Source organism: Dendrobates tinctorius, unplaced genomic scaffold, assembly GCF_039654945.1.
Source record: "Dendrobates tinctorius isolate UK_male_01 unplaced genomic scaffold, ASM3965494v1 ptg000171l, whole genome shotgun sequence".
NCBI lineage: Eukaryota > Metazoa > Chordata > Amphibia > Anura > Dendrobatidae > Dendrobates > Dendrobates tinctorius.
In genome coordinates this window covers 24,320,671-24,348,509 of record NW_027361838.1, presented here as the reverse complement: position 1 = coordinate 24,348,509, position 27,839 = coordinate 24,320,671, and the positions used below count along the sequence as shown (strand labels likewise).

At 43.7% G+C, this 27,839-nt stretch overlaps 1 protein-coding gene across 3 annotated transcripts in view; it reads right to left on the bottom strand.

Moving 5' to 3' along the window:
* The window catches only part of IMPA2 (inositol monophosphatase 2), a 112,762-nt gene that overhangs the window by 15,397 nt on the left and 69,526 nt on the right, over nt 1-27,839 (bottom strand). For all 3 annotated transcript variants that reach the window (XM_073550992.1, XM_073550991.1, XM_073550993.1), the window contains exons 2-5: nt 24,970-25,103; nt 23,080-23,184; nt 20,569-20,614; nt 16,356-16,464 (exon numbers count right to left, since the gene is read on the bottom strand). In XM_073550992.1, coding sequence (XP_073407093.1) covers nt 16,356-16,464; nt 20,569-20,614; nt 23,080-23,184; nt 24,970-25,103 — 394 coding nt within the window. The remainder of the gene's footprint in view (nt 1-16,355; nt 16,465-20,568; nt 20,615-23,079; nt 23,185-24,969; nt 25,104-27,839) is intronic.

Here is a 27,839-nt window from a genome sequence, read left to right as displayed (position 1 = left end):
CAGGCCTTCTGTTAGGATGGTCAGGATCCAGATATTGGAGGAGATCTTTTCCCAAGCCTGGAAAAAGAGTGCCAATCTCCCTCCCACTGAAATACTGGCGTCATTGTGGCGACTTCTTTGAGGTGGAGGTGCCTCCACCAAACATAAACCCCGATTCTTTGTTTCTCTTATCCTCCCATCTTCTCCTGTCAGCAGGAGGACGCCCCCTATTGAATCTCCCCCTCCGAAAGGGCTGTCTCCTCTGATCCATAGGGAATCTGGGGAAGCCTTTTTTCTTATCGCCTGCTTTCTCCAGAATATCGTCCAAGTTCTTGCCGAACAAGAATCGACCATCGCAGGGGAGAGAGCACAATTTGGCCTTGGACTGAAGGTCATCTGGACAGTCCTTAAGCCATAACGCGCGTCTAGCAGCATTTGATAGTGACGCTGCCCTGGCTGTCTATGCGCATAGAGTCCGCTGAGGTATCTGCCAAAAAAGCTGCTGCCCCGTGCAAGAGATACATATCTGATAAGATTTTCTCTCTTGGGACCCTTGAAGCCAGCTTTTCTTCTAACTGCTGCAGCCAGATCATGAGGGAGCGTGCCGTGCAAGTGCCTGCTATCGCCGGCTTTAGTCCTCCTGCTGTCGCTTCCCATGCGTGCCTCAAATATGAGTCCGCTTTCTTGTCTAGTGGATCTCTAAGAACCCCTGCGTCTTCCAGGGGCAGGGCCGACCTTTTGGAGGACCTGGACAATGCTGCATCTATTTTGGGGATTTTGTCCCATATCTCCGCATCTTTATGATCAAATGGATATCGTCTCTTAGAGGTGGATGGAAGGGCCCCCGATTTTTCGATAAGCGCCTGGATTTTCTCGTTTACTGGAAAGGTTCGTTTTTTCCTCTCCTGAAGCCCCCCAAACATGACGTCCTCTAGGGTTTTAGTCGCCTTTTCTTCCAGTAGGCCCATTGTGGTTCTAATGGCCTTTAGGAGGGCGTCTGTGTCTTCTACGGGGAAACATGGTTTACCCCCCGTGTCACTGTCTGAGGAGGATGATTTTTCCGCCTGAGATGACATTGACGCGGAATCCGAGGGGGAACTAGGGGGATCCTTCCTGCTTTTTTTCCCCTTTTTTCAATAGGGACTTAATTGAGCCTTCCATTTCTGACCTTAGGGCAGATATCAGATTGGCTGCGAAACTAGGTGATTCCTCCGCCATAGTCCGCTGAATGCACGCAGCACAGAGATCTTTTTGCCAATCTCTTGCTAGGGGAGATTTACATATAGCACAATCCCTATTGTTCTTCTTGCTTCCCGCTTTTCTGGGCCTTTCCTACAGGGTGAAGCATATAACAGAAGCCCCTATTAACTTAATGCTAACATTCACGAAGATCACTCACCACCCGAAATCAAGGGTACTGGACTCGGAGGCTGCGTCGGAGCACGTGACCTGCGCTCTTTGGATCTTGAGGAGTCCCCCGACCTGCGGCTGGGGCGACTGCTGCTTGAATGGCTTCCATGCTTTCTGCCAGAGGGCTGAGAGGGAGGCAGGGACGCTGAACGTTCCTGCTCTGACTCCATGTTGCACCGCCGATTTGCTGCTGCCTCTTTTTAAATGATGCGCCTCCGCTCTGGTGAGCGTCTCTCCCCTCCCCCCTGCGACCGCCGGCCGACCGCCTTCAGAAAGCCGGCCGGCGTCGCACCCGGCGCCATTACACCGTCGCCTTTTGCTGACGTCAGCCGGCGCACCCAGCATCCAACGCGCCGGAAGAAGCCAGCGTCTTTCCCCTGCTATGGGGATCGAGATGCGGCGTGCGCGAGGGGAGGGCGGCGTGGTGGGGGCTTCCCGCAGACCCCGGGGATCCCACCAGCGCCCACACGAACCCGGAACCCCGGAGGGCCCGGGGACTGTGCGTCCAGCAGCCGATGGCCGACGCTACAGGTGAGACACCTATACTTCCCGCGCCGGGACGGGGCTGGGTCCTTTTCTTTTCTTCGCCCATGACAGGCACCGCCGACAGTGGGGTTCCTTCCAGGACAGGAACCCAACTGAAGCGCGGGAGAGGTGCCGCCCCTTATGTCTCAGTAGGTTCCTGTCCTGGCAGGGCGGATCCCTCTCTCAGGTGGTGCTGTCATGGGTGAAGGGAAAATTGGGACTGATCATCCCTCACAACAATCACGGTAAGTGGTCAGTTATACTGTTCAGACTGACCGTTGGGGTGGTTTTCCCATGCTTGTTGCTGTAAAGAGGATCTGAGGTTTGTCCCCGTGGTGGGGTGATTCATGGGTGGAATCATATAGAGGTGCAGTCCCGTTGGGGGCCCAGTGCTAGAACCGTACTTCATAAGGGACGGACACCCCAGATTGACTAGTGATTGTGACTTTCTTTATAGTCAAAATATCCTGAAATCACTGTTAGAGTCAGGTGTGGTGATGTGATCGAAGACTGGGTAGGATACGTAACTCAGGTATATATAGATATATACAGTGGGGCAAAAAAGTATTTAGTCAGTCAGCAATAGTGCAAGTTCCACCACTTAAAAAGATGAGAGGCGTCTGTAATTTACATCATAGGTAGACTTCAACTATGGGAGACAAACTGAGAAAAAAAAAATCCAGAAAATCACATTGTCTGTTTTTTTTTTCCTTTTATTTGCATATTATGGTGGAAAATAAGTATTTGGTCAGAAACAAGCAATCAAGATTTCTGGCTCTCACAGACCTGTAAATTCTTCTTTAAGAGTCTCCTCTTTCCTCCACTCATTACCTGTAGTAATGGCACCTGTTTAAACTTGTTATCAGTATAAAAAGACACCTGTGCACACCCTCAAACAGTCTGACTCCAAACTCCACTATGGTGAAGACCAAAGAGCTGTCAAAGGACACCAGAAACAAAATTGTAGCCCTGCGCCAGCCTGGGAAGACTGAATCTGCAATAGCCAACCAGCTTGGAGTGAAGAAATCAACTGTGGGAGCAATAATTAGAAAATGGAAGACATACAAGACCACTGATAATCTCCCTCGATCTGGTGCTCCACGCAAAATCCCACCCCGTGGGGTCAGAATGATCACAAGAACGGTGATCAAAAATCCCAGAACCACGCGGGGGGACCTAGTGAATGAACTGCAGAGAGCTGGGACCAATGTAACAAGGCCTACCATAAGTAACACACTACGCCACCATGGACTCAGATCCTGCAGTGCCAGACGTGTCCCACTGCTTAAGCCTGTACATGTCCGGGCCCGTCTGAAGTTTGCTAGAGAGCATTTGGATGATCCAGAGGAGTTTTGGGAGAATGTCCTATGGTCTGATGAAACCAAACTGGAACTGTTTGGTAGAAACACAACTTGTCGTGTTTGGAGGAAAAAGAATACTGAGTTGCATCCATCAAACACCATACCTACTGTAAAGCATGGTGGTGGAAACATCATGCTTTGGGGCTGTTTCTCTGCAAAGGGGCCAGGACGACTGATCCGGGTACATGAAAGAATGAATGGGGCCATGTATCGTGAGATTTTGAGTGCAAACCTCCTTCCATCAGCAAGGGCATTGATGATGAAACGTGGCTGGGTCTTTCAACATGACAATGATCCAAAGCACACCGCCAGGGCAACGAAGGAGTGGCTTCGTAAGAAGCATTTCAAGGTCCTGGAGTGGCCTAGCCAGTCTCCAGATCTCAACCCTATAGAAAACCTTTGGAGGGAGTTGAAAGTCCGTGTTGCCAAGCGAAAAGCCGAAAACATCACTGCTCTAGAGGAGATCTGCATGGAGGAATGGGCCAACATACCAACAACAGTGTGTGGCAACCTTGTGAAGACTTAGGCTGTGTGCACACGCTGCGGATTCCGCTGCGTTTCCGCAGCGGTTTTGGCCGCTGCGGACACGCAGCAGTTTTAGCTGGGGTGTACAGTACCATTCATTTGAATGGGAAAAAAAACCGCTGTGCCGACGCTGCGGAAAAAACCGCGCGGATTTGCTGCGGTTTTGAATCCGCAGAAAGAATTGCATGTCAATTCTTTCTGCGGAAAACGCTGCGGGTTCCTATCTCCACCATTGTGGAGATAGTGAATCCGCAGGCAAAACCGCAGATAATCCGCAGGTCTTTGGACCTGCGGATTATCTGCGGTTTTTGCAAAATCCGTGCGGATTAATCCGCAGCGGATTCCGCAGCGTGTGCACGTACCCTTACAGAAAACGTTTGACCTCTGTCATTGCCAACAAAGGATATATCACAAAGTATTGAGATGAAATTTTGTTTCTGACCAAATACTTATTTTCCACCATAATATGCAAATAAAAGGAAAAAAAAACAGACAATGTGATTTTCTGGATTTTTTTTTCTCAGTTTGTCTCCCATAGTTGAGGTCTACCTATGATGTAAATTACAGACGCCTCTCATCTTTTTAAGTGGTGGAACTTGCACTATTGCTGACTGACTAAATACTTTTTTGCCCCAGTGTGTGTGTGTGTGTGTGTGTGTGTGTGTGTGTGTGTGTGTGTATATATATATATATATATATACCAGAGGTGTCCGGAGGGATAGTCTGAGACGTCCTCCTCCTTTCACTGAGCACCGCGTTGAATCTTGGGCAAATCCAGAGGGGGATTATTGACCCTGTGGAACAGACTGAAACAGCCGCTCCAGTACTGTGCACAACTGAAGTAAGGATATTTAGCTCTAAATGAGAGAATCCGTGGAAGGAAAAGAATAATTTTGTGGCTTGGCACATGAATTGTGTGACGAAGGTGTTAGGAAGAACAGAGGAAGTGAATTCTGATTGTTTCTGTTACTGCTATGTTGAAGAAGGAAAAATTGTCTATTATTATGGCAAGGACTGGTTTTTTTGTGGTTCAAGAAAGTGACTGTGGTGTGAGAATTGAGGAAGTGATTAAAGAAGAAACGGATATCGAGACTGGTGTGTCAGGCAGAAAAATAGTTAAAAGTGATGATTTGAAAGAAGAGGTCTCCCTGCTAGATGACAATTGTACAAGGAGACCGAGAGTCGCATCCCCCACCTTTTCTTTGTTAAACGCTCACGGTATCTATTATCAGCCACCGCCGACAGCCTCAATCCCTGATATGCCTAATATTGCTAGTGGTTAGGAGTATCCACCCCCTTCCAGAAAAAAGTTTTCAGAAGACTTTAACCAGCTCTGTATCAGCAGGGAAAGGAGAGAAAAAAAAAAAAAAAAAAAAAGAAGCAAGCTAGCAACTGCAGCTGCTCCAGTTCTCCCTTCAATCCCAGCTCCCCCTCCCACATTGCCCCCACCACAGCTCGTTCACACACAGCAAACCCCAGCCCTCCCTGCTAATTCTCGTCTGCAATTCTGGCGCTGTGCCCGATTCGGACTCTTTCAGAGAGCTTGTCATTCCCCTGCTGTTTTAATCGGGGTAGATGGCAGACCCAATTAATATACTTTTATAAACCCCATCCCTGTAGGACCCTTCCCCGAGGTTACTGCTCAGTTCGTGATCTCTCCCACATCTCCAGTAAATTTACTAGGGGCAGATTTATTATCACAGTTCCGCTCCAGAATACAATTCCAAGATGATGGTCAGATGGTTCTTATGTTATATAATCCCTATATAGATGAAGACAATGAGGAAATCTGTATTTTTCATCCCACAGATGCCACAAGGGGCCCAAAACAGTCCGAACCAGTTTGCAAAAAAAAAAAAAAAAAAATAAATAATATGAGCAGGTGTCTTTTGCCATTGCTGCCATTGTTAGCCTCCTTAAGTATCTGGCAGCACTGAACTGTTGGGTTTCGGCCTCGGGACTTCAGTTCTGCCTTGGTCAAGTGATATCCTTGGGTCACTGTCTCCTTCAGGGTGCCAGACACCTCACAGAAGAAAGAAAAATAGCTGTCAGCTCCCTTCCTTTCCCAAAAGATGAAGCTGAACTCCAGCGTTTTCTTGGACTATGCACTTATTTTTGTCAGTGGATACCTGATGCATCCTGCATAATGCAACTCTTTACAATGCCTTGAAAGACGGCATAATGAATTATAAGGAAAGATGGCAGTGATGAGGATTACCTCCAATATGACTGTTCCCAACTTCTGATTGAAGAAACAGCTACTCCACCAAATGTCAGTGAGAATTCACTCCCAAATCCTGATCTGGTGTTATACATGGATGGTTCAAGATATGCTGATGAGTTTGGTAGATTCCACACGGGATACGCTGTTACCACAGAGGACACTGTAGTGCACGCAGCTGCGCTCCCGACCTCACAGTCAGCACAAGAAGCAGAACTCCAGACTATCTACTGCATGTACTTTGGCCAAGAACAGACGGGCTAATATATACATGGACTAACGGTATGCATTTGGTATTGCTCACGATTTTGGGGCTCTATGGGTCAATGGAGGGTTTATTACTACTGACGGAACCCCAGTGAAAAATGCTGAAGCTGTTAAAACCCTCATGGACTCGATCAAATTACCTACTCAGGTGGCCATTATCAAAGTTAAGGCGCATGGTCCTAGGAACAGTCCACAGACTGTTGGCAACACATTTGCGGATATGCAAGCAAAAGCCGCCGCTCTCTTACCCGTTGAACCAACCATGCCAACTATGGTGACCACACGCTCTCAGCGTAAACAGTTACAAGAAGCATTGACCCTACAAGAACCTGAGGATCTACAACAGACTGAAGTTTTCTGTCGGACCCTGCGAGACCGCTTAATGACAACGCAGAGAATGTCTCCAAAGGAAGAGGTGAAGCAATGGAAGACTGATGGGGCACATATGGATAATGGTCTCTGGAAAAAGGACCAACTCGTGTGTCTCCCTAAGCGGATGTAACCTGCTATTACCACATGGGCACATGAGCCTACATATCGAGGAAAGAATCAGGCCCCTTGCACTGGTGCAAAAATTCTACTGGGCCCCGGTTCTCCAGTTGGCCGGAAGCATTCCCTGTTACCAACATGACTGCAAAGACCACAGCAAAGAAACTGGTGATGGAAGTTATATGCAGATATGGGGTTCCAGAAGTTGTTGAAAGTGATCAAGATCTGGCCTTTTCTTCTCATGTGTACCAAGAAGTTCTGACAATGCTTGGATCCACTGTAGCCCTCCATATTCCGTATCACCCACAAGCCAGTGGGAAAGTTGAGAGGCTGAACAGCACACTGAGGGGACAATTGACCAAAATGATGCAGGAGACTATGGCTCCATGGCCCGAGCTCCTACCCATTGTACTATACCACATTCGTACTACCCCTATTACAAAACATGGCTTGTCCCCATATGAGATATTGTTTGGTGCTAGGCCCCCAGTTGCAAATTTCCAGCCTCAGCAGTTATCAGAAGAAACTGACCGTGCTGTTCGATATGTTATTCAGCTTAGTAAAAATCTTGCTAACACCCATGCTCTAGTTTCTTCCTCTTTTCCAGATTCAGCAGAAACCGACACATGTCATAACCTGAAGCCTGGTGATTTGGTAGTCGTGAAAAGGCATGTCGGGAAGCATGGACTAGAACCCTTGTATGATAGTCCCTATCAAGTTCTCCTCATCACCTAACAAGCCAATAGCAAATAAAGGGGACATGTTTTGGTTTTCCGCATTTTCCATATTATTGGTAGAAGTTAAAAGTTAAAGTTAGAAGATATTCAAAGACTCAGATCAATACGATAAAGACAATGATCGTAATAAGGACAGTTGGTGGTCAGACATTTTCTCCTTTCTCAATCCAACCAATTGGTTTAAGGGAATTGGGGGCTGGGTAGCTGGGATCTTACAAAGCTTGTTACACATTGCTGCCTGTATCCTTGTTGCATATGTGGTACTAAAACTGTTCTTTGGTGCATTTCTGTATGTATTAGGAAATTCTGCACTAACACAGCTAATGAGGATACCAAAGGCGTCGTTACCCCTGCTCTTCTCTACACCGATCTCAAAAGGTTACTTGATGAAGATGTTGAAGCCAAGCAAATAGCTACCTACAAAAGATTTCAACCACCGTCATCAAAAATTGTTATTCGTGAACTGCAGTATACAAGGGGAACGGGTGCGCCGCGACAGCCATGACTGGTAACACGGCATGTCATGTGAAGACCAGTACCCCTCAAGCTGTTAGCTTGGGATAGCACCTCTGATACTGCATATGTGTTAAAAAATTTTTTTTTTATCTAGGGGGGAATGTGAAGGGTTAAAACTAAAATCAGAGCTGAAGTTTCATTTCTCCATTTTTCTGAAGGTTTCGTTTCTCCATTTTTGTTGCTGCAAGATAAATTTTTGTAATTAGGATGAAACCAGACTGTTCCCATCAGGTGCAAGATAAGGGAACAGGGGGTGTAAAACTCTGAAGAATATGCCATTATATTACTTTCTATGCTATTTGGATACGGACATATATGTAGTTTCCGGTTTGCTTGCAATATTATTGGCTTATAAGGTGAAATGATGCTATTGGTGGTTGAGAACTCTGCATAATTAAGCAAAATATTATAAACGAAGTGACTAAAATAAAGGGGACTAGTGATCTGTCTCGATTCTCCCGTACAGAGACCCCATCTCTTTGTGGTCATTGGAGTTGCTAGCAACACTCTGTGGAATAATATGGACATCACTGGCTCAACCGTGAAGGGTTAATTTAGCCCTCCCTTAATAGCTACCCTGACAGCTCAATGGGGGGCTGTAATATATTTATTATATTCTATGGGGGGGGTGATTGCATCATACTCTATGAGGGGGCTACATTATACTATATGAGGAGGCTACATTGTATTCTATGGGGGGACGCATTATATTCTATGGGGGGGCTAGATTATATTGTATGGGGGCTTTATTATATTCTATGGGGGCTGCATTATACTATATGAGAAGGGCTACATTGTATTCTATGGAAGGGCTACATTATACTATATAAGGGGCTGCATTATACTCTATGAGGGGGTTGCCATATATTCTATGGAGGGGCTGCATTATATTCTGTGGAGTGGCTGCATTATACTCTGAGGGGTAGCTGCATTATGCTCTAAGGGGTGGCTGTATTATACTATAAGAGGGGGGCTGCATTATATTCTATGAGGGTTACATTATATTGTATGGCGGGGCTGCATTATACTCTGTGGAGTGACTGCATTATACTGTATCGAGGACTATGGGGAATACATTATATGAAGAACTATGGTGTGCATTATACTATGGGAATTGAATTGTACTACATGGATGACTATGGCGGTGCATTATACTATATGGAGCACTATTATACTATATGGAGGACTGAGCAGTGTATTATACTATATGGATAACTGAGTATATTTTAATGGAGGGCTATGATGAGTGTATTATACAATATGGAGGACTATGGGGAGGGTATTACACAATATGGAGGACTGAGGAGTGTATTATACAATATGGAGGACTGAGGAGTGTATTATACAATATGGAGGACTGAGGAGTGTATTATACAATATGGAGGACTATAGGGAGTATCATACTATATGGAGGACTATAGGGAGTGTATTATACAATATGGAAGACTATGGGGAGTGTATTATACAATATGGAGGACTGAGCAGTGTATTATACTATATGGATAACTGAGTATATTTTAATGGAGGGCTATGATGAGTGTATTATACAATATGGAGGACTATGGGGAGGGTATTATACAATATGGAGGACTGAGGAGTAGAGTTGAGCGACTTTGGTCGGATCGGGTTTCGTGAAACCCGAATGAAACAAAATAAGTTTCAGATGAAACTCGTCCGACTAGAGCAAAACAAAGTCGGAGTTTCGTCCGACTTTTATTTCCCATTGACTTGCATTGGGGTCGGGTTTCGGACGAAACTCCGACTTTGTTTTGCTCTAGTCGGACGAGTTTCATCTGAAACTTATTTTGTTTCATTCGGGTTTCACGAAACCCGATCCGACCAAAGTCGCTCAACTCTACTGAGGAGTGTATTATACAATATGGAGGACTGAGGAGTGTATTATACAATATGGAGGACTGAGGAGTGTATTATACAATATGGAGGACTGAGGAGTGTATTATACAATATGGAGGACTATAGGGAGTGTATCATACTATATGGAGGACTATAGGGAGTGTATTATACAATATGGAGGACTATGGGGAGTGTATTATACAATATGGAGGACTGAGCAGTGTATTATACTATATGGATAACTGAGTATATTTTAATGGAGGGCTATGATGAGTGTATTATACAATATGGAGGACTGAGGAGTGTAATATACAATATGGAGGACTGAGGAGTGTATTATACAATATGGAGGACTGAGGAGTGTATTATACAATATGGAGGACTGAGGAGTGTATTATACAATATGGAGGACTGAGGAGTGTATTATACAATATGGAGGACTATAGGGAGTATCATACTATATGGAGGACTATAGGGAGTGTATTATACAATATGGAAGACTATGGGGAGTGTATTATACAATATGGAGGACTGAGCAGTGTATTATACTATATGGATAACTGAGTATATTTTAATGGAGGGCTATGATGAGTGTATTATACAATATGGAGGACTATGGGGAGGGTATTATACAATATGGAGGACTGAGGAGTAGAGTTGAGCGACTTTGGTCGGATCGGGTTTCGTGAAACCCGAATGAAACAAAATAAGTTTCAGATGAAACTCGTCCGACTAGAGCAAAACAAAGTCGGAGTTTCGTCCGACTTTTATTTCCCATTGACTTGCATTGGGGTCGGGTTTCGGACGAAACTCCGACTTTGTTTTGCTCTAGTCGGACGAGTTTCATCTGAAACTTATTTTGTTTCATTCGGGTTTCACGAAACCCGATCCGACCAAAGTCGCTCAACTCTACTGAGGAGTGTAATATACAATATGGAGGACTGAGGAGTGTATTATACAATATGGAGGACTGAGGAGTGTATTATACAATATGGAGGACTGAGGAGTGTATTATACAATATGGAGGACTGAGGAGTGTATTATACAATATGGAGGACTATAGGGAGTGTATCATACTATATGGAGGACTATAGGGAGTGTATTATACAATATGGAGGACTATGGGGAGTGTATTATACAATATGGAGGACTGAGCAGTGTATTATACTATATGGATAACTGAGTATATTTTAATGGAGGGCTATGATGAGTGTATTATACAATATGGAGGACTGAGGAGTGTAATATACAATATGGAGGACTGAGGAGTGTATTATACAATATGGAGGACTGAGGAGTGTATTATACAATACGGAGGACTGAGGAGTGTATCATACAATATGGAGGACTATAGGGAGTGTATTATACAATATGGAGGATTATGGGGAGTGTATTATACAATATGGAGGACTGAGGAGTGTTTTATACTATATGGAGGACTATAGGGAGTGTATTCTACAATATGAAGGACTATGGGGAGTGTATTATACAATATGGAGGGCTATGGGGTTCATTATATTATATGGAGGACTATGGGGAGTAAACTGTAGTTGTGTTGCTGATAACATGATACTGTATGGTGATCTGTTAGTGATTGTTCTGTCCCCATCATTCTTTCTTAGCCGGTGGAAAGAGGCCGGGAAACAAGTGTTGAACGACTTCAATATTGTCGATCACACTCATTTAGCGGCCCGAACTCAGCGCATGTAAATACAATCGAAATGCTTCTGTGTGATGTGCAATATTTTACCATTTGGGGCCCCATTTTAAAATTTGCCTAGGGCCCCACTTTGCCTAAAACCGTCCCTGACTGTAATTACAAGCGCCAGGAGGAAGAGAGAAGTAATGTCATTACATACAGGCTCTGGATCTATCCCAGGTATATGGGAATAATTCCCCGATAACCGAGATAGATCCAGAGTGCTCAATGTGACAAACGCTGCTAGCACATTCATATATATCACTGCGGACCTCTGCAGCTCTCCTTTCCTGGTGCTGTAATGACAGATGTAATTATCACATAATACTCTTGATTATTTCCTGATCTAGAGAGTTGTATGTAATGACATTACTTCCCAGTTCTCCTCCTTCTGTGGCACCTGACATTACAGTAAGCACTGGGAGTGAGAATTCAGTGGGATAAGGGTGGACACATCATTCTCACGAGTCACCCTGGAAAAGCCTTATTTATTGGGCAACGTCATACAAGGCAAAAAGTAAACGCTCACAGAGAAGAATCTATTCTCCCCATTAGTTAACCCCTTCACCCCCAAGGGTGGTTTTCACGTTCACGACCGGGCCAATTTTTACAATTCTGACCACTGTCCCTTTATGAGGTAATAACTCTGAAACGCTTCCATGGATCCCAGTGATTCTGACATTGTTTTCTCGTGACATATTGTACTTCATGCTAGTGGTAAAATTTCATTCATATAACTTACGTTTATTTGTGGAAAAAAACGGAAATTTGGTGAAAATTTCGCAATTTTCCAACTTTGAATTTTTATTCCCTTAAATCACAGAGATGTGGCACACAAAACTTAAGTAACATTTCCCACATGTTTACTTTACATCAGCACAATTTTGGAACCAAAATTGTTTTTTGTTAGGAAGTTATAAGGGTTAAAAATTGACCAGCGATTTCTCATTTTTACAACACCATTTTATTTTTACGGACCACATCACATTTGAAGCCACTTTGAGGGGTCTATATGATATAAAATACCCAAAAGTGACACCATTCTAAAAACTGCACCCCTCAAGGTGCTCAAAACCACATTCAAGAAGTTTATTAACCCTTCAGGTGCTTCACAGGAATTTTTTGAATATTTAAAAAAAATGAACATTTAACTTTTTTTCACAAAAAAAATAATTCAGGTTCAATTTTTTTTTATTTTACCAAGTGTAAAAGGAGAAATTGGACTGGAAAAGTTATTGTGCAGTTTTTCCTGATTACGCTGATACCTGATATGTGGGGGGGGGGAACCACCTTTTCGGCGCATGGCAGAGCTCAGAAAAGAAGGAGCGCCGTTTGACTTTTTCAATGCAAAATTGGCTGGAATTCAGATCGGACGCCATGTCACGTTTGGAGAGCCCCTGATGTACCTAAACAGTGGAAACCCCCCACAAATGACACAATTTTGGAAACTAGACACCCCAAGGAACTTATCTAGATATTTGGTGAGAACTTTGAACCCCCAAGGGCTTCACAGAAGTTTATAATGTACAGCCGTACAATTATAAAATCATTTTTTCCACAAAAAAGATATTTTCACCCTCAATTCTTACTTTCCCAAGGGTAACAGGACCCTAAAAGTTATTGTGCAATTTGTCCTGAGTACGCTGATACCCCACATGTGGGGGTAAACCACTATTTGGGCGCATGGCTGAGCTCGGAAGGGAAACAGCGCCATTTGACTTTTTTTGGCTGGAATTGAGATCAGACACCATGTCGCGTTTGGAAAGCCCCTGATGTACCTAAACAGTGGAATCCCCCCACAAGTGACCCCATTTTGGAAACTAGACCCCCTAAGGAACTTATCTAGATGTGTGGTGAGCACTTTGAACTCCCCCAGTGCTTCACAGAAGTTTATAACGCCCGGGCGTGAAAATAAAAAAAACATTTTTTTTTCGCACAAAAATGCTATTTTTGCCCCCAATTTTTTATTTTCCTAAGGGCAACAGGAGAAATAGGACCCCAAAAGTTGTTTTGCAATTTGTCCTGAGTAGGCTGATACCCCATATGTGGGGGTAAAACACTGTTTGGGCGCATGGCAGAGCTTGGAAGGGAAGGAGCACCATTTGACTTTTTCAACGCAGAATTGGCTGGAATTGAGATTAGACGCCATGTTGCGTTTGGAGAGCACCTGATGTGCCCAAACAGTGGAAACCCCCCAATTCTAACTCCAATCCTAACCCCAACACACCCCTAACCCTAATTTCAGCCCTAGCCCCAACCGGAAATAAATACATTTTTTAAATTTTATTATTTTTCCCTAACTAAGGGGGTGATAACGGGGGGTTTGATTTACTATTTATGGCGCTTTTTATTTTTGGCAACTGTCACACGCTAAAAGACGCTTTTTATTGTAAAAATACTTTTTGCATCACCACATATTGAGAGCTATAATTTTTCCATATTCTGACCCACCGAGTCATGTGAGGTCTTATTTTTTGCGGGACGAGTTGATGTTTTTATTAGTATCATGTTCGGGCACGTGACATTTTTTGATCGCTTTTTATTCCGATTTTTGGGACGCAGAATGAACAAAAACTAGCGTTTCATGAATTTCTTTTTGGGGGGGGGGGGGGGGTGGGGGGGTGTTTACACCGTTCCGCGTGTGGAAAAATTGATAAAGCGGTTTTATTCTTCGGGTCAGTACGGTTACAGCGATACCTCATTTGTCATTTTTTTATGTTTTGGCGCTTTTATGCAATAAAAACAATTTTATATAAAAAATAATTATTTTTGCATCGCTTTATTCTGCGAGCTATAACTTTTTTATTTTTTCTCTCATGATGCTGTGTGGCGGCTTGTTTTTTGCGGGACAAGATGACATTTCAAGCGGTACCATGGATATTTATATGCGTCTTTTTGATCGCACGTTATTGCACTTTTTGTTCGGCGGTATGATAATAAATCATTTTTTGCTTAGTTTTTATTTTTATTTTTTAAGGGGTTCGCTAAAGGGGTTAACTAATGGGACAGTTTTATAGGGCAGGTCGTTACGGACGCGGCGATACCAAATATGTACTTTTGTTTGTTTTTTTATTTCCAAAAAATGAATTTATTAGGGAAAATATATATATATATATATATATATATATATATATATATATATATATATATATAATTTTTTTATTTTTTTTTTATTTAGCGATTTTTTTTTAATTATTTTTACACTTTTTTTTTTTTAACTTTATTAGGTTGTCCCAGGGGGGACATCACTGTCCTGTGACAGATCGCTGATCTGTCACATCACAGATCAGCAATCTGTCACAGGCAGTGCAGAAGGCTTCCTCATGCCTGCGCTTTGCAGGCACTGAGGAAGCCAGCTCCCTGCAGGCCCCCCGAAGGTCCCCGTCACCATCTTGGATCCGGGGACCTGCAGGGAAAGAGCCCCCCCCGCAGCAGCGCTGCACATTGCGCTGCTGTGGGTGGCCCAGGGAAGCACAGAGGGAGCCCCCTCCCTGCCGATGCTTCCCTTTAACCCCGGTACACCGCGATCGTGTTTGATCGCGGTGTGCAAGGGGTTAACGTGTCGGGGGCGGTCCGTGACTGCCCCTGACACATAGTGCCGGGTGTCAGCTGTGATAATCAGCTGACACCCGGCCGCGATCAGCGGCGCTCACCACGTGGGCGCCGCTGATCGCGCTAGACGTACTATCCCGTCCTTGGGCATAGGGGCCCGGGTTCCATGGACGGGATAGTACGTCTGATGTCAGAAAGGGGTTAAAGGGGAAATTAACATATCAAGCGCCCTAATGTTTAGAGGTCAATATCTCCGCAACAGTGTGTGTGGTGGTGGGGGTTATCATGTCTTAATAAAAAGGGTGAAAAGGGTTCTTTAAAGAAGCACTTTAATCCCTGCATGAGTCATGGTTAGAACTACAATTAATTCTACAGCACTGCAAAGTCCCTGGCAGGGGGATGGAGCAGAGCAGCTGGATCAGAAGTTGATGAGGAGGTGGAGCTGGGCTGTCAGTGACCTTGTGGTGATGTACAATCCCAGCGTTTCTGCACTAAAAAATGTGTTTAAGAAATACTGGGTCAAGTCAGCACCAAAATCACAATTGCCTATTCAGATGGACGGGGGGAGACACTGCATTTTCACATGTGCTAAAATGGTCTCCAAAAAGTTACTTAAAAAAAAGATAAGCTTACCAAACCCTTTCATAGTACATGTGTTATTTTGAGAAATAAAAGCAAAACATATTGCCTAAATTTGCATCGTTGGTCGTCACATCACATTCACCACCAGATCCCAGGGTGAGCCATCAACAATGCACAAAGAGCCTTCCAGAGGTATGTGGCTATTAGCACACGACACCAGACAATATTGCACAACAGAGTCACCAGAACTCTGGTGTAAAACATTTTTAAATTTCACTATTCTTACACCAGTACAGGCCAGCACCGCCAAAGTGGGCAGAGCTGGGGCGGGGTAAGGCGTAGCGAAGTCCACATAGTAAATTCATCATCAAGAAATGCGATCACCTGGCGGGAGTAACATTTCTAGGAAAGGTGCATAGCAGTTTTAAGATTTGCCTAATTCTTCAAGAGATGGACGCCTCTTCATGAAGGCACTGCTGGAAGAAAACGCACCTAATTCAATAAGACTGGAGTAGAAAACAGTCTTAATGAATCAAACCCCCATGTTCTTTCATGCCTCAAATAAGTAAACTTTTCTTTTTCTCACCGCATCTGTCTATTTGACACAGTGGATGGTATTGAAAATGTCTCAAACTGACCTGTTTCTTTTGTAACATGAAGCCTTTCTTGATTGCAGAATGCCCCTTGCCCATTTCTTGCTGTGTACAATTTTTCATCAGTACAATGGTATATTACACCAAATTCAAGCTGGAAGAAGAAAAGAAAAAAAAAAAAAAAAAAAAGAAAAACTCTTCCAGTTAGGTTTGGTACCTGCATGCCAAAATTATACATAAACCTCTAGAATTACAATGCATTTTCACCATTTTGGACATTTACTAACTAACTCAAGGCTTTCTGTGCTTTTTTGTTGCAGTGCAGACTATGTAACACGCAAAAGAAGCTGGTACTTGTTTTCTTAGATGCAATGCATAAAGACTAATAATAGAATAACTACGACATTCAAAAAACATTGTAGCATACTAGTCACCAAATATACATAAAGTCACATGTGTCCAAAGACCATGCCACCTGCTGGGGAAAGGAGTACATAAAATTCCAGCAATACTGAGGTTTTCCTGGGAAAGTTATGCTCGCATTAGCGTCCACATATTGGTGAGGCTTTCAGCAGCTGTGCCATGGGACCAACACCTGAAAGGTAATCTGTCAGTGGGATCAATCTTCCTAAGCTGTCTATATGGACATGCAGGTCATAGGAAGTTAAATAAAATGGTATCTTTATCTGCGGTCTGAAGCCTTATTCCAGAAAAATCTAAAATTTTCTTAATATGTAAATGAGCTGTTAAGATCTATGGGCCAGACACTTATCTCCCTGGAAACCTGCCAACAGGGATTATTTTAAATGAAAGGGGGACATTACCAGTGTGAGATGTTCTGAATGACAGTCTGCTTATCCACATGTCTCACACTGGTAATGTTCCATTTCATTTAAAATAATCTCTGGAGGTAGATTCTTAGGGAGACTGTTGTGAGTTCATTTTCCCCTTCGTCACTGAGGCCTGGTGAACTCCCTATTCTAGTGAAGGAAGGTAGTGAGCCTGATTGACACCTGGGACTAATGAAGACGATTGGCTGAGTGGAGTCACTGACTGGATTTAAGGCAGCCTACGCCCTTTCTGCCCTGCAGGTGATTTCTCTGTGGACTCTTGGACACCAGTCTGATTCCTGCTCTCCTAAAGCTAAGTTTTCTGTTTTGCCTTTTTGCATCAGATTTGTTTTTGTTTTTCTTGCTTTTTGGATTCTGCCACTCCCTGCTGGAGTGTGCAGTGTTCCGTGAGCTCTGTCTTCTGAAGGTACCTGAGTGCTGATTTAGTTTTTGAAGCTTAGTTGCTTCAGGGCCATTTTTATATCAGCTTGTTGGCTTTTGTCTCTGATAGGGTTTTGGCAGATTGCAGACAGCAGCCTTCCTATCCGTTCCTATCTAGGTAGTTTTTGGGCCCCGTCTTTGCTCAGCCTGTCTTTCTGTGTAAGTGTTTTCATCTTGCTTCACCGTCATTATATGTGGGGGGCTGCCTATTGCTTTGGGGTCTGCTCTGGGGCAGTTAGATTTCCCCTTTCCTTCTTTAGGCCTATGTATCTCTCCGGCTGTGATCGAGGGGTCTAGGTCATCGTAGGAACCCCCCACGGCTACTGCTAGTTGTGTTGATAGGTTCAGGGGTCTGCAATCTGATAGTTGCCAACTTCTCTGGTTTTCAGGACTTAGCTAGCATTTCTGTTTTTGCCTCCTACGGTGACTCGATCATAACAGGAGACCTCTGTCCGGCCTATAGATGTCAAAGGGAATCTGTCACCACATTTGACTTATCTAAACTATTAATATGGGCATGCAGGTTATAGAATGCTGAAAACAGACCTCCCTGTGTGTCTCGTATCAGATGTGTTGTTGCTGAGCAATCATCTTTTATCACTTTATATAAATGACCTCTTCCAGGCTCCGGGGTAGATGGTACCTTGGAGATAACTCTGCCTCCACTGCTTATTTTAAATAAAGGAGGCTTTCCCAGTGTAGGACAAGTAACCAACAGAAGAAATTAAATTTGTCTTCTGGATAACACATTTTTGCTTCTCTCTCAGCTTTGCTGTATTCCAACAATATTGCAGCCTTGTCCACCTGTGAGCTAGAAGCTGGGGCTGAGAGGAACCTGCAGATGTGTCAGTTATCAGGAGAGCAGAAAGCGGCCATTACACGTCACACTGGCAACTCCCCCCTTATATTTAAAATAAGCTCTGGAGGCAGAGTGGTCTCCAGGCAGTCTCCTCCCCGGAGCGTGGAAGAGGTCACTTATATCAAGTCATAAAAGATGATTTCTCAGCAACACACAACTGACATGAGGTATTCATGAAGGACCGTTTTCAGCATTCTATAACCTGTATGGCCATATTAATAGTTTAGATAGGTCAAATGTGATGATAGATTCCCTTTAATAGCTCGTTTACAAATTAAGAAAACTGTGGATTCTTCTGGAATAAAACATCCGATCGCAAATATGAAGGCATCATTTTATACAACTTTCTATGATCCGTGTGCCCAAATAGACGGTTTAGCAGTGTTATTCCTACTGTGTAGATTGTGCAGATACCCTTGAATGCATTGTACCTTGCATATATGTAACACCACCAGGTGGAGAAGAACCCACTTTAGTGCATACAACAGATTATATGAAACAGTCTACACCTGAAGTCCATGACTGGGATTGGGGTCATTTGATACATCGAAATTATAAAGGATATGTGATTGTGGTACTATAGAAGAGTTAATTGTGGCAGATTAACACAAGATGTTAACATTGTGTGTGCTAGTGATGATCTACGGCCATTTACTAATAGCATAATGATTGGCAATTTTATCTGTGTTTACACCCTTGGACTGGACGTTACACGTATGCAAGCAGTGGCAAAAAATTAAAACATTTTTACATATATTTTCCCAAAACAAAATCATTACCAATATTAAGGCTAAGTGCACACGTTGCAGAAATTTTCTGCTCAAAAACCTGAATCTCTTCCCAGAAACCGCACCTATTTTTCCGCTTGCGGTTTTTGCGCGGTTTTGATGCGGTTTTTTTTCTGCAGCGGTTTAAAACCGCATGGAAGAGGCCTAAAACAGGGAAAATCCGCAAAATTAATGAGCATGCTGCGTTTACCGCGATGCTGTTTTTTCGTGGTAAAAAACGCATCAATGTGCACAAAAAGTGCAAAATGCATAGAAATGACTGTGCAGCTTATTTTTAGCGGTTTTATAACAAAAACCGCTAAAAAAACGCTGTGTGTGAACACAGCCTTAGAGAGCCTGTATCAACTGCTACAAAAATCTTCTGCAAGCCATCTAAGGTTCCGTTCACATCTGTGTGAACCCGGACATTGTTTGGTCCAATTTAGAAACACAGTCACAAACCGAAAAAGTGATCTGTTTCATCAGTTATACTAACAGAAGCAAGGGGCCCAATTGATTACGGTGAGGTCATTTGTTGCCCATTTTTAGAACATGCAAAACTTTTCCTTCCATTTAAAAAATGAAATCCAGAGGCCGTCATGTTTGCTTCCACAACTGATGCAACAGATCATATGCCAGGTTCACATCTTGTTAGGGCAATCCTTTTAACGGATCCATTAAATGGATGCGCTAATGATGAGTCCTAAATTGTCTCTATTTTTGTGATCAAGTTAACGCATGGTTGCATTGCGTTGGCATGCGTTAACAATAGAGTTCTATGCAGAGCGAATGCTTCCGTTTGCTCTGCGTTCGCTGTAACATACCCGAAAACGCGATAGTACGCGTTCAAAGGTGCGTCACAAAATAACAGACCATCGCTAATGCATACCGATTTTGACATTCGTTAGGATGTGTTATGCTAATGGAAGTCAATGGGTGCGTTAACGGATCCGTTTCATTGCGTTAGTGCCGCTTAGAAACAGATCTGTTAAACGGATTGCCGTAACGCGATGTGAACCTAGCCTTATTCAGTTTGCTTACTCCTAAAATGAAACAGAGAAATAGAATGTCCAAACGAACATGTGAACAGAGCCGAACAATCAGCATCCAAAACATAAGATGTCTTGGAAACGTATTATAGTTATTGATATGCACCAACCCTAATATAACTAATCCAAAACAAAGAAACAAATACCAGATACCTGGTGTCTTTAGAGACTCAAAAAAATTGTTGGACTGACTTTGTATAATTGTGACAAGAACCCTTTACAGTCATTTAGGAAGAAAACAACCTCTTACCCTTTCCCTATGAGATACCATTAGGAATCTCAGGTTACCAACTTACAGTACACTTTTTATACCTCTCGATTGACAGCAAATCCAATGCTGACAGCCACCAGTGGAAACCTGTGGAAAAAGAACCTGATTTCAGTGGTACACGTAAATGATGGCATCAAATAAAAAATAAAGATTATTAAGCAACTGCTGCTCTGGGAATCAATATTTCATAAAAGCCAAAAAGCAAAATGAAATATAGCATTTTGCAAAGTAGTAGAGGCAAAGGAGGAACATTTTTTGGATTTCATCCATTACTTTAATTGACCTATAAAAGAATTTTGTCAGGAGCCCCGCACTGCACTTGCTCACTGAGCCAGTGCGGGTGTCCTGAGTACAAAAACAGTGCTCAAAGATACCTGTGGAGCAGGGCAGCAGCGGTGACGATGCGTGCTTCAGAGTATCAGGACCTGAAGCACATGACTGCTGGGGGCATGGCCTAAGCTCCACAGATCTAGGAGCTGCAGGGAAACTCCTAGAAAGGTAACTACAGGACAATGTTACCAAGGGGCATAGACAGAGACTGAAACCAGATGAAGCCAGGTTCAAAGCACAAGATAGCAATACAGTACCAAAGGGTTAGACAGAATGGATAGTCAGGACGTAGCAATAGGTCAGAAAACCAGAACGGGCAATAGACGGTACAATAGGGACAAACTGTAACGGAGTATCGATAGCCAAGCCAGGAGGTCAGAACCGGAGAAGACAATAATACCAAAGCAAGAGACGGAGTACAGAGTGAGGGAACAGGCCGGGTAATACACGGAAAGCAAACAAGCAACGCAGAATACACACACACACACACACCAGGGGTCAGACACACCAGAACAACAGTATAGCTGACAGAGAACCCTGGTAAAGAGTGAGTATAAATACCCCTCCCAGATCCAGAAAGAGGCCACGAACACGTAACCCTGTGAGTGCAGGGCAAGAACCCTGTTCAAACCATGACAAATTTAAGTTGGTTGTGTCATCTTGGTAAGTAAAATTGCAAAGTGCCTGTAAAACAAGCAACCTTGCAATTTACCTCCTTTTTGAAATCCACTCTTCCAAGATTTTTAATTGTATAGTTTATGGCACGTTACCTAGGTTGCTGGCCACCACAGCAATCTAAAGGTACTGTCAAACTTAGCGATGCACCAGCGATATGACGCGGTCAGGATCGCTGGTGCATCGGTAAGTGGTCGCTAGTGAGCTGCCACACAGGCAGATCTCACCAGCGACATCGCAGGGGTCGGGGGTCGCTACTTACCTTTCAGACGCGGCGATCCTGACGTCCTCCCGCCAGCGTCCACGCGTCGCACATCGACACAGCAGGAAGCCAACGACGAGAAACGGTCCAGGACGTTCTCGCGCGATAAGTGATAACCAGCGGGGGAGCCGGTCGGAGGTAAGTATCAGACATAGCAATATCGCTATAACGTCACAAAAACCAGTTATAGCGATATTGCTAGCGATATCGCTTAGTGTGACAGGCCCTTAACTGCAGTGGATGGTCTCTGAGGCAAGGAGGGCAAGGCTTACAAGCTCTTTGCTATAGAGCTTGCAATTGCTCTCTGAATCTGGTCAGATTTCAGCACCTCGCCAGCTTCAGTCTCTCTGTGCTTCTCCCATGCTGCAGAGATAAGTTGCCCCCGCTTCCAGCATGGGAAAATGCACAGTTCTGCAACTTAGACGTTTTGTATATATTATGACGGTCTTTTTTATTAAATATATTCTTAAAAAGGGGGACTTATCCTCTAATAGTTACAGTGAGGATAAGTCCCCTCTTTCAAGAATATTATATATTTAGTTAGGACCTTAGTTTATCTATATATATTTTCTTCTGAATGCACAGTACTGGGCAGCAGGTTTGCCATGGCACAGGAGGCACTGCAACAAGTAAGCAGGGGAGTGGTGTGCCCTGAAGACCAAAAAAGAGAATAACCTTGTAGGATACTAAAATCAGGCCCACTAGTTACCGTTAGGCAGTCACTTAATGCCGCAAGTTGAATGCTGTAAACCAATCTTAAAACACAATTAAAGCAATATGCCTTAAAAATAAAAATGCATAACAAACAAATGGGTGGAAATAGGAATCAATGTTTGTGACAGAACTTGGTATAAACCGTACAATAAGTCCTAAACACTTGAAAAAAAAACAAAACAATATTATATATAGCAACAGGCAAAAATGTTCTCGTGTGCTGTGCCCCCAGGCAAATACCAAACCTTCAATATAAAAGAAAAAAAATGTAGGCAGCACACCAGTTAAAGATGAAAAAAGTGCTATTTAATAGCCCAACATGGCAACGTTTCGGCTAGGTTACAAGTTGTTTCTCATCCATAAGAGGCGGCATAAAACTTCCCAACTGTGGGGCATCTAAGTTCTGAGCACCCCATTGATTTTGAGAACGGCGCTCTGCAGAGCACTGTCTTGAGTGGGTGGAGGTGCACATCCACCATTTTAAGGGACTACCAGAAATGGTGAAGTGCTATACTCACAACACAGAACAACATGAGTGGGAATCCTAAGCAATAACCACCATCAATTATACCTGTGTACAAAGTTGCAGGTTCCATCTATGGGGTCAATAATCCATGTCGGGCTCTCCGTTAAAACACATTTGGAACCTGCTGAGGTAGATTCTTCACCAATAAATCTAGACATTGGAGACAAAAAAAAATAAATAATAATAAATGACTTTAGAATGTTCACTCACAATATTAGGTTTTGCTAGCAAGAGTTCATGCTATTGGTTCAATTCAAGTCTCACATATTCTGCATAACAGGTCTGTAGATAATATATCAGATTTTAAATTTTTATTACTACTTTCAGTCATCTGTAATAAAAGGGAGATATTGCCCATTTAGGATTTACACACATTGATACATTAAACCCCGAGAGACATACATTGTCTATGTATGAATCATGTATGCACTCATGGAGCAGATTCAGTGGCTGAGCACGCTCCAGATGTATGGCTCTGTTATATAGCTGACAATTGAGGGTAACATGAGATTGGAGTTAGCGTGCATCTCAACAGTTAACCCCTCTAATGTCACTGTTAAGTGTGCGAGTGGCATTTGAAAGACTTCAACATGACGGCTGTCAGTACTGATGGTCATAGGTCCTCTGTGATGTGTTTGTTGGGTATTAATGGATTGCCATCACAGATGGGGGCCTACTGAAAGACCCTGTCTGGTGTGTTACACTGTCAATTTCACAATACTAAAGTATTACAGTGTAATGCATAGGCAACCACGCTATTGTAGATTTAAGTTTCTTCAGGAAACAAATTAACTGCTTGTCAATGCCTTAAACCATGCAGTTATGAGTCTTCAGCGTGTAATATGCAGACCAGATCCGACAGTTTATATCATTCCTGAATAAAAACCTTGTATATACCGTATTTTTCGCTTTATAAGACGCTCCGGATTATAAGACGCACCCCAAATTTTGAGGAGAAAAATAGGGAAAAAAATTTTTTTAATAAAATGGTGGTGCTCTTGGTGCATGGTGATCTTATAATCCATGCGTATTATTGCTTACTGGGGGTGGTGCTGGAGGAGGCCGAAGTGGAACATTGCTGCTGGGATGAGGGGGTGTTTTGATGTGCAGCGTGCCGCCGCCCTCTGTCCCCTGATGCTTGCTGCCCCAGCGCTGTCCCTCGGTGCTTGCCACCACCGCCGTGCTCTGTCCCCCCAGTGCTTGCCGCCGCGGTGCTCTGTCCCTGGTGCTTGTCACCACTGCCGCGCTCTGTCCCGCTTCTTACCCCCACCGCCGCGCTCTGTCCCCCGGTTCTTACCCCCACCGCCGCGCTCTGTCCCATTCAGCGTGGGGGTGTCCAGTACTTGCTGCAGCGCTGTCCCCCAGTGCTGCCGCGGCGCTGTACCCCGGTGGTTGCCGCCACCGCCGCGCTCTGTCCCGTTCAGCGTGGGGGGTCTCTGCCGCTTCATGCCTGCTTTCCTGTGGATTTCTTCCTGGAAAATGGCCGCCGCGCATGCGCAGATGGAGATCTCGGCACTGAAATCTCGGGAGATGAGATAGTCCTTGCCTTCCCACAGTCCAGCGTCAGCTTTGGGCAGCTGCACTGAAGTCAGGTTGACCGCTCACATCACAGCTACAGCCAATCACTGAGCTCAGCGGTTTGTACCGTCTACCTCAACGGAGCTCAATAACTGGTTGCAAGGCTGATGTGAGCTGTCAAGATTATACACATTATATATATCATTTACGGTTATATTTTAAAGTATTATTTTGGGGTGGAGTGCCATTTTATTTTTACACCTCAATTTCCCTGCAGTGATGGAAAACCAATCTTTGATTCTGGCAGTTGTTGGATCTGGTGAAACTGAGTAGCCTTCTCCCATGACCGCCTTCTCAGTTGATGCCATAAGACCTCAGACAACCCTTGTAGACCCATCATCCTTTTTAATAATTCACCTGTGAGAAGGAAACTTTTCCCTCAGAGCAGAAATGATTAACTCTTCCACATAATGGTCGGTTTCTGTCACAAGGTCCACCACTGAGGTTTTAGTAGACACCCTTTTTTCTTTTGTTAGAGCTTTTCTGACCACCTGCCAAGAAAACAAGCTTCTGTAAGTAATTGTATTTCCACTGTATGAACATGCAGAAACAAAATAAGCCATGCACAAGTACACATTTATAGCTTTCATGCTGAAACTTGTAGACTGGGCTCACATAGGTTTATAACTCAGTTAGCACACCGGCGTTTAGCAATGTATTGCTCCTTACATTACAGACTTGTAACATAAGATGAAAGAGTTTCAGAGTAACCACTCAGGAAATACTTTGCAACACACTGAATTTAATATGCAAGATGCTGAAACTTGACACATCTCAGTAATTTCAATCTAAACATAAATGTTTCAGTCTGCAATCCTTATTGTAGCCTGTAAACACAAGCATAACAATGTTGGACAGCATCACCAGAAAGTCAGTATATGGTGTTACATGGTCACCATTTACGGTATCCGCTATTTTTGCATACTATTACAAGCAAATACACTGCTCAAAAAATAAAGGGAACATTAAAATACCACATCCTAGGTATCAATGAATGAAATATTCCAGTTGCAAATCTTTACTCATTACACAGTTGAATGCTTTGAAAACAATAAAACAAAAATGATCAATGTAAATCCAAATTATTATTATTAATAATGGAGATGTGAATTTGGAAAGATACTCAAAAACAAAGTGGAAAACAATACAGGCTGATACAACTTCAGTGGAAATGCCTCAAGACAAGAATGTGATGCTCAGTATTGTGTGTGGCCTCTACGTGCCTGTATGACCTCCCTACAATGCCTGGGCATGCTCCTGTTGAGGTGGCGGATGATCTCCTGAGGGATCTCCTCCCAGACTTGGATTAAAGCATCAGTCAACTCCTGGACAGTCTGTGGTACAACACATTGGGGGATGGAACGAGACATGATGTCCTAGATTGGATTCAGGTCAGGGGAACGGGCAGGCCAGTCCATAGCATCAATGCCTTCATCATGCAGGAACTGCCGATACTTCTGCCCATGAGGCTTAGCATCGTCATGCATAAGAAGGAACCCAGGGCCAACCGCACCAGCATATGATCTCACAATGGGGCTGAGGATCTCATCCTGGTACCTAGTGGCAGTCAGGGTACCTCTGTGCGGCCCACCAAAGAAATGCCTCCCCATACCATTATTGGTACAGGCATACAGCCCACTGTTGCTTTCTAGTGTTTTACCTCACTTCTGAGATGGATTCACTGATACTCTAATCAATGCTGCTGAATAATATCCTCTATGCTGCTTCTCAACATGCGCCAAATATGCAGAAGGCCAAGTATCCCTTACCTCATCTCTGTGTGTAATGTGTGTGGGAGACATCATAGCAGCTTGTCTTCACCCACCAGATCAGAGACAACTGACCATGAGATATCGAAAATGTAGAGGGGAAAATTAGTGAAAAAATGCAAGGTAGAAGTGAAATAATGGCCAGAAATATTACTTTTCTTCATTTGTACACACACCCATCTTATTCTCAACATCTGAAAGACAGGTGCATTTTTACGGAGGGTTTAGGCTCATTTCACAAATAACCCACTGTTTACCATTTGCAGTTTACAGCCAGAAGTTGTGTAAATATTTTTTTTCTAGAGTCAAAATACTGTTCTTTTTGACTGAAAATATTACTTTAAGCCAAGTTCCCACGATGAGCATTTGATGTTGCAGATTTTCTGCACTTAGCTAAATTAGCTTACTTTAATTTTCAGTGCTCTTTTTGCAAGCATTTTTATCGTTTATGTCACAGTTTGTTTCTTTTTGATATGAAAGTGAATATGAAAAAGCTTTGTTTTAATACTAAGGCTGGTTTCACATTAGCGCTTTTTAAGCGCACGCACGGCCGGGGGTAGCTCCGCCCCCGAGCCGGCTCTCTGCCCGGCGTGCCCGCCCCTTGCTTGTAGCGCCGCCTCCTAGCGGACAGCGGCGCACCCTATCTTTAGCATAGGGTGCGCAGATCGTGCGCAGGCCGTGCGCTAGTTGCGCTTTGACCTGCGCTGCGCACTTTTGACGGTGCGCCGTGCGCGCCAAAATCGAACTTTTCGCATTTTGGCGCGCACGGCGCACCGTCAAAAGTGCGCAGCGCAGGTCAAAGCGCAACTAGCGCACGGCCTGCGCACCCTATACTAAAGATAGGGTGCGCCGATCGCAGGCGCCGCTGTCCGCTAGGAGGCGGCGCTACAAGCAAGGGGCGGGTACGCCGGGCAGAGAGCCGGCTCGGGGGCGGAGCTACCCCCGGCCGTGCTTGCGCTTAAAAAGCGCTAATGTGAAACCAGCCTTACTAATATTTCACTGACAAAATAACTTTATTGAAACAGTCATGTGGGCATTACATGTGGTTTTAGTGTGTTTTCTACATTTAATGCGATTCTATGGTGAAAATCTGCACATAAAATACAGAAATTGACATGATGCGCAAGTTTAAGTAGCGCTTAAAAAATAAATAAAAAAACAAAACAAAACTGCACAGTGGACATGAGAGTCCTATAAATCTCACCCACCTCGCTGGGACTGTAAGATGTTGTGGGTTTTGAGCAGCAAAAATATTTAGCGTCAAAAACTCACCGAAAACTCAGCATGGAAACTAAACCTTAGAGGTAATACTACATTTCAATATAACTATTGTGTTGGATATGAGGAATAGGTGCAGTTCACACGCAGATTTTATTTAGAAATGCACCAAAGCCTATTTTTTTGCAGCAGAACTATGAAGATGAACAGTAAATGTTTTTCACATGGGAAATTAACTCC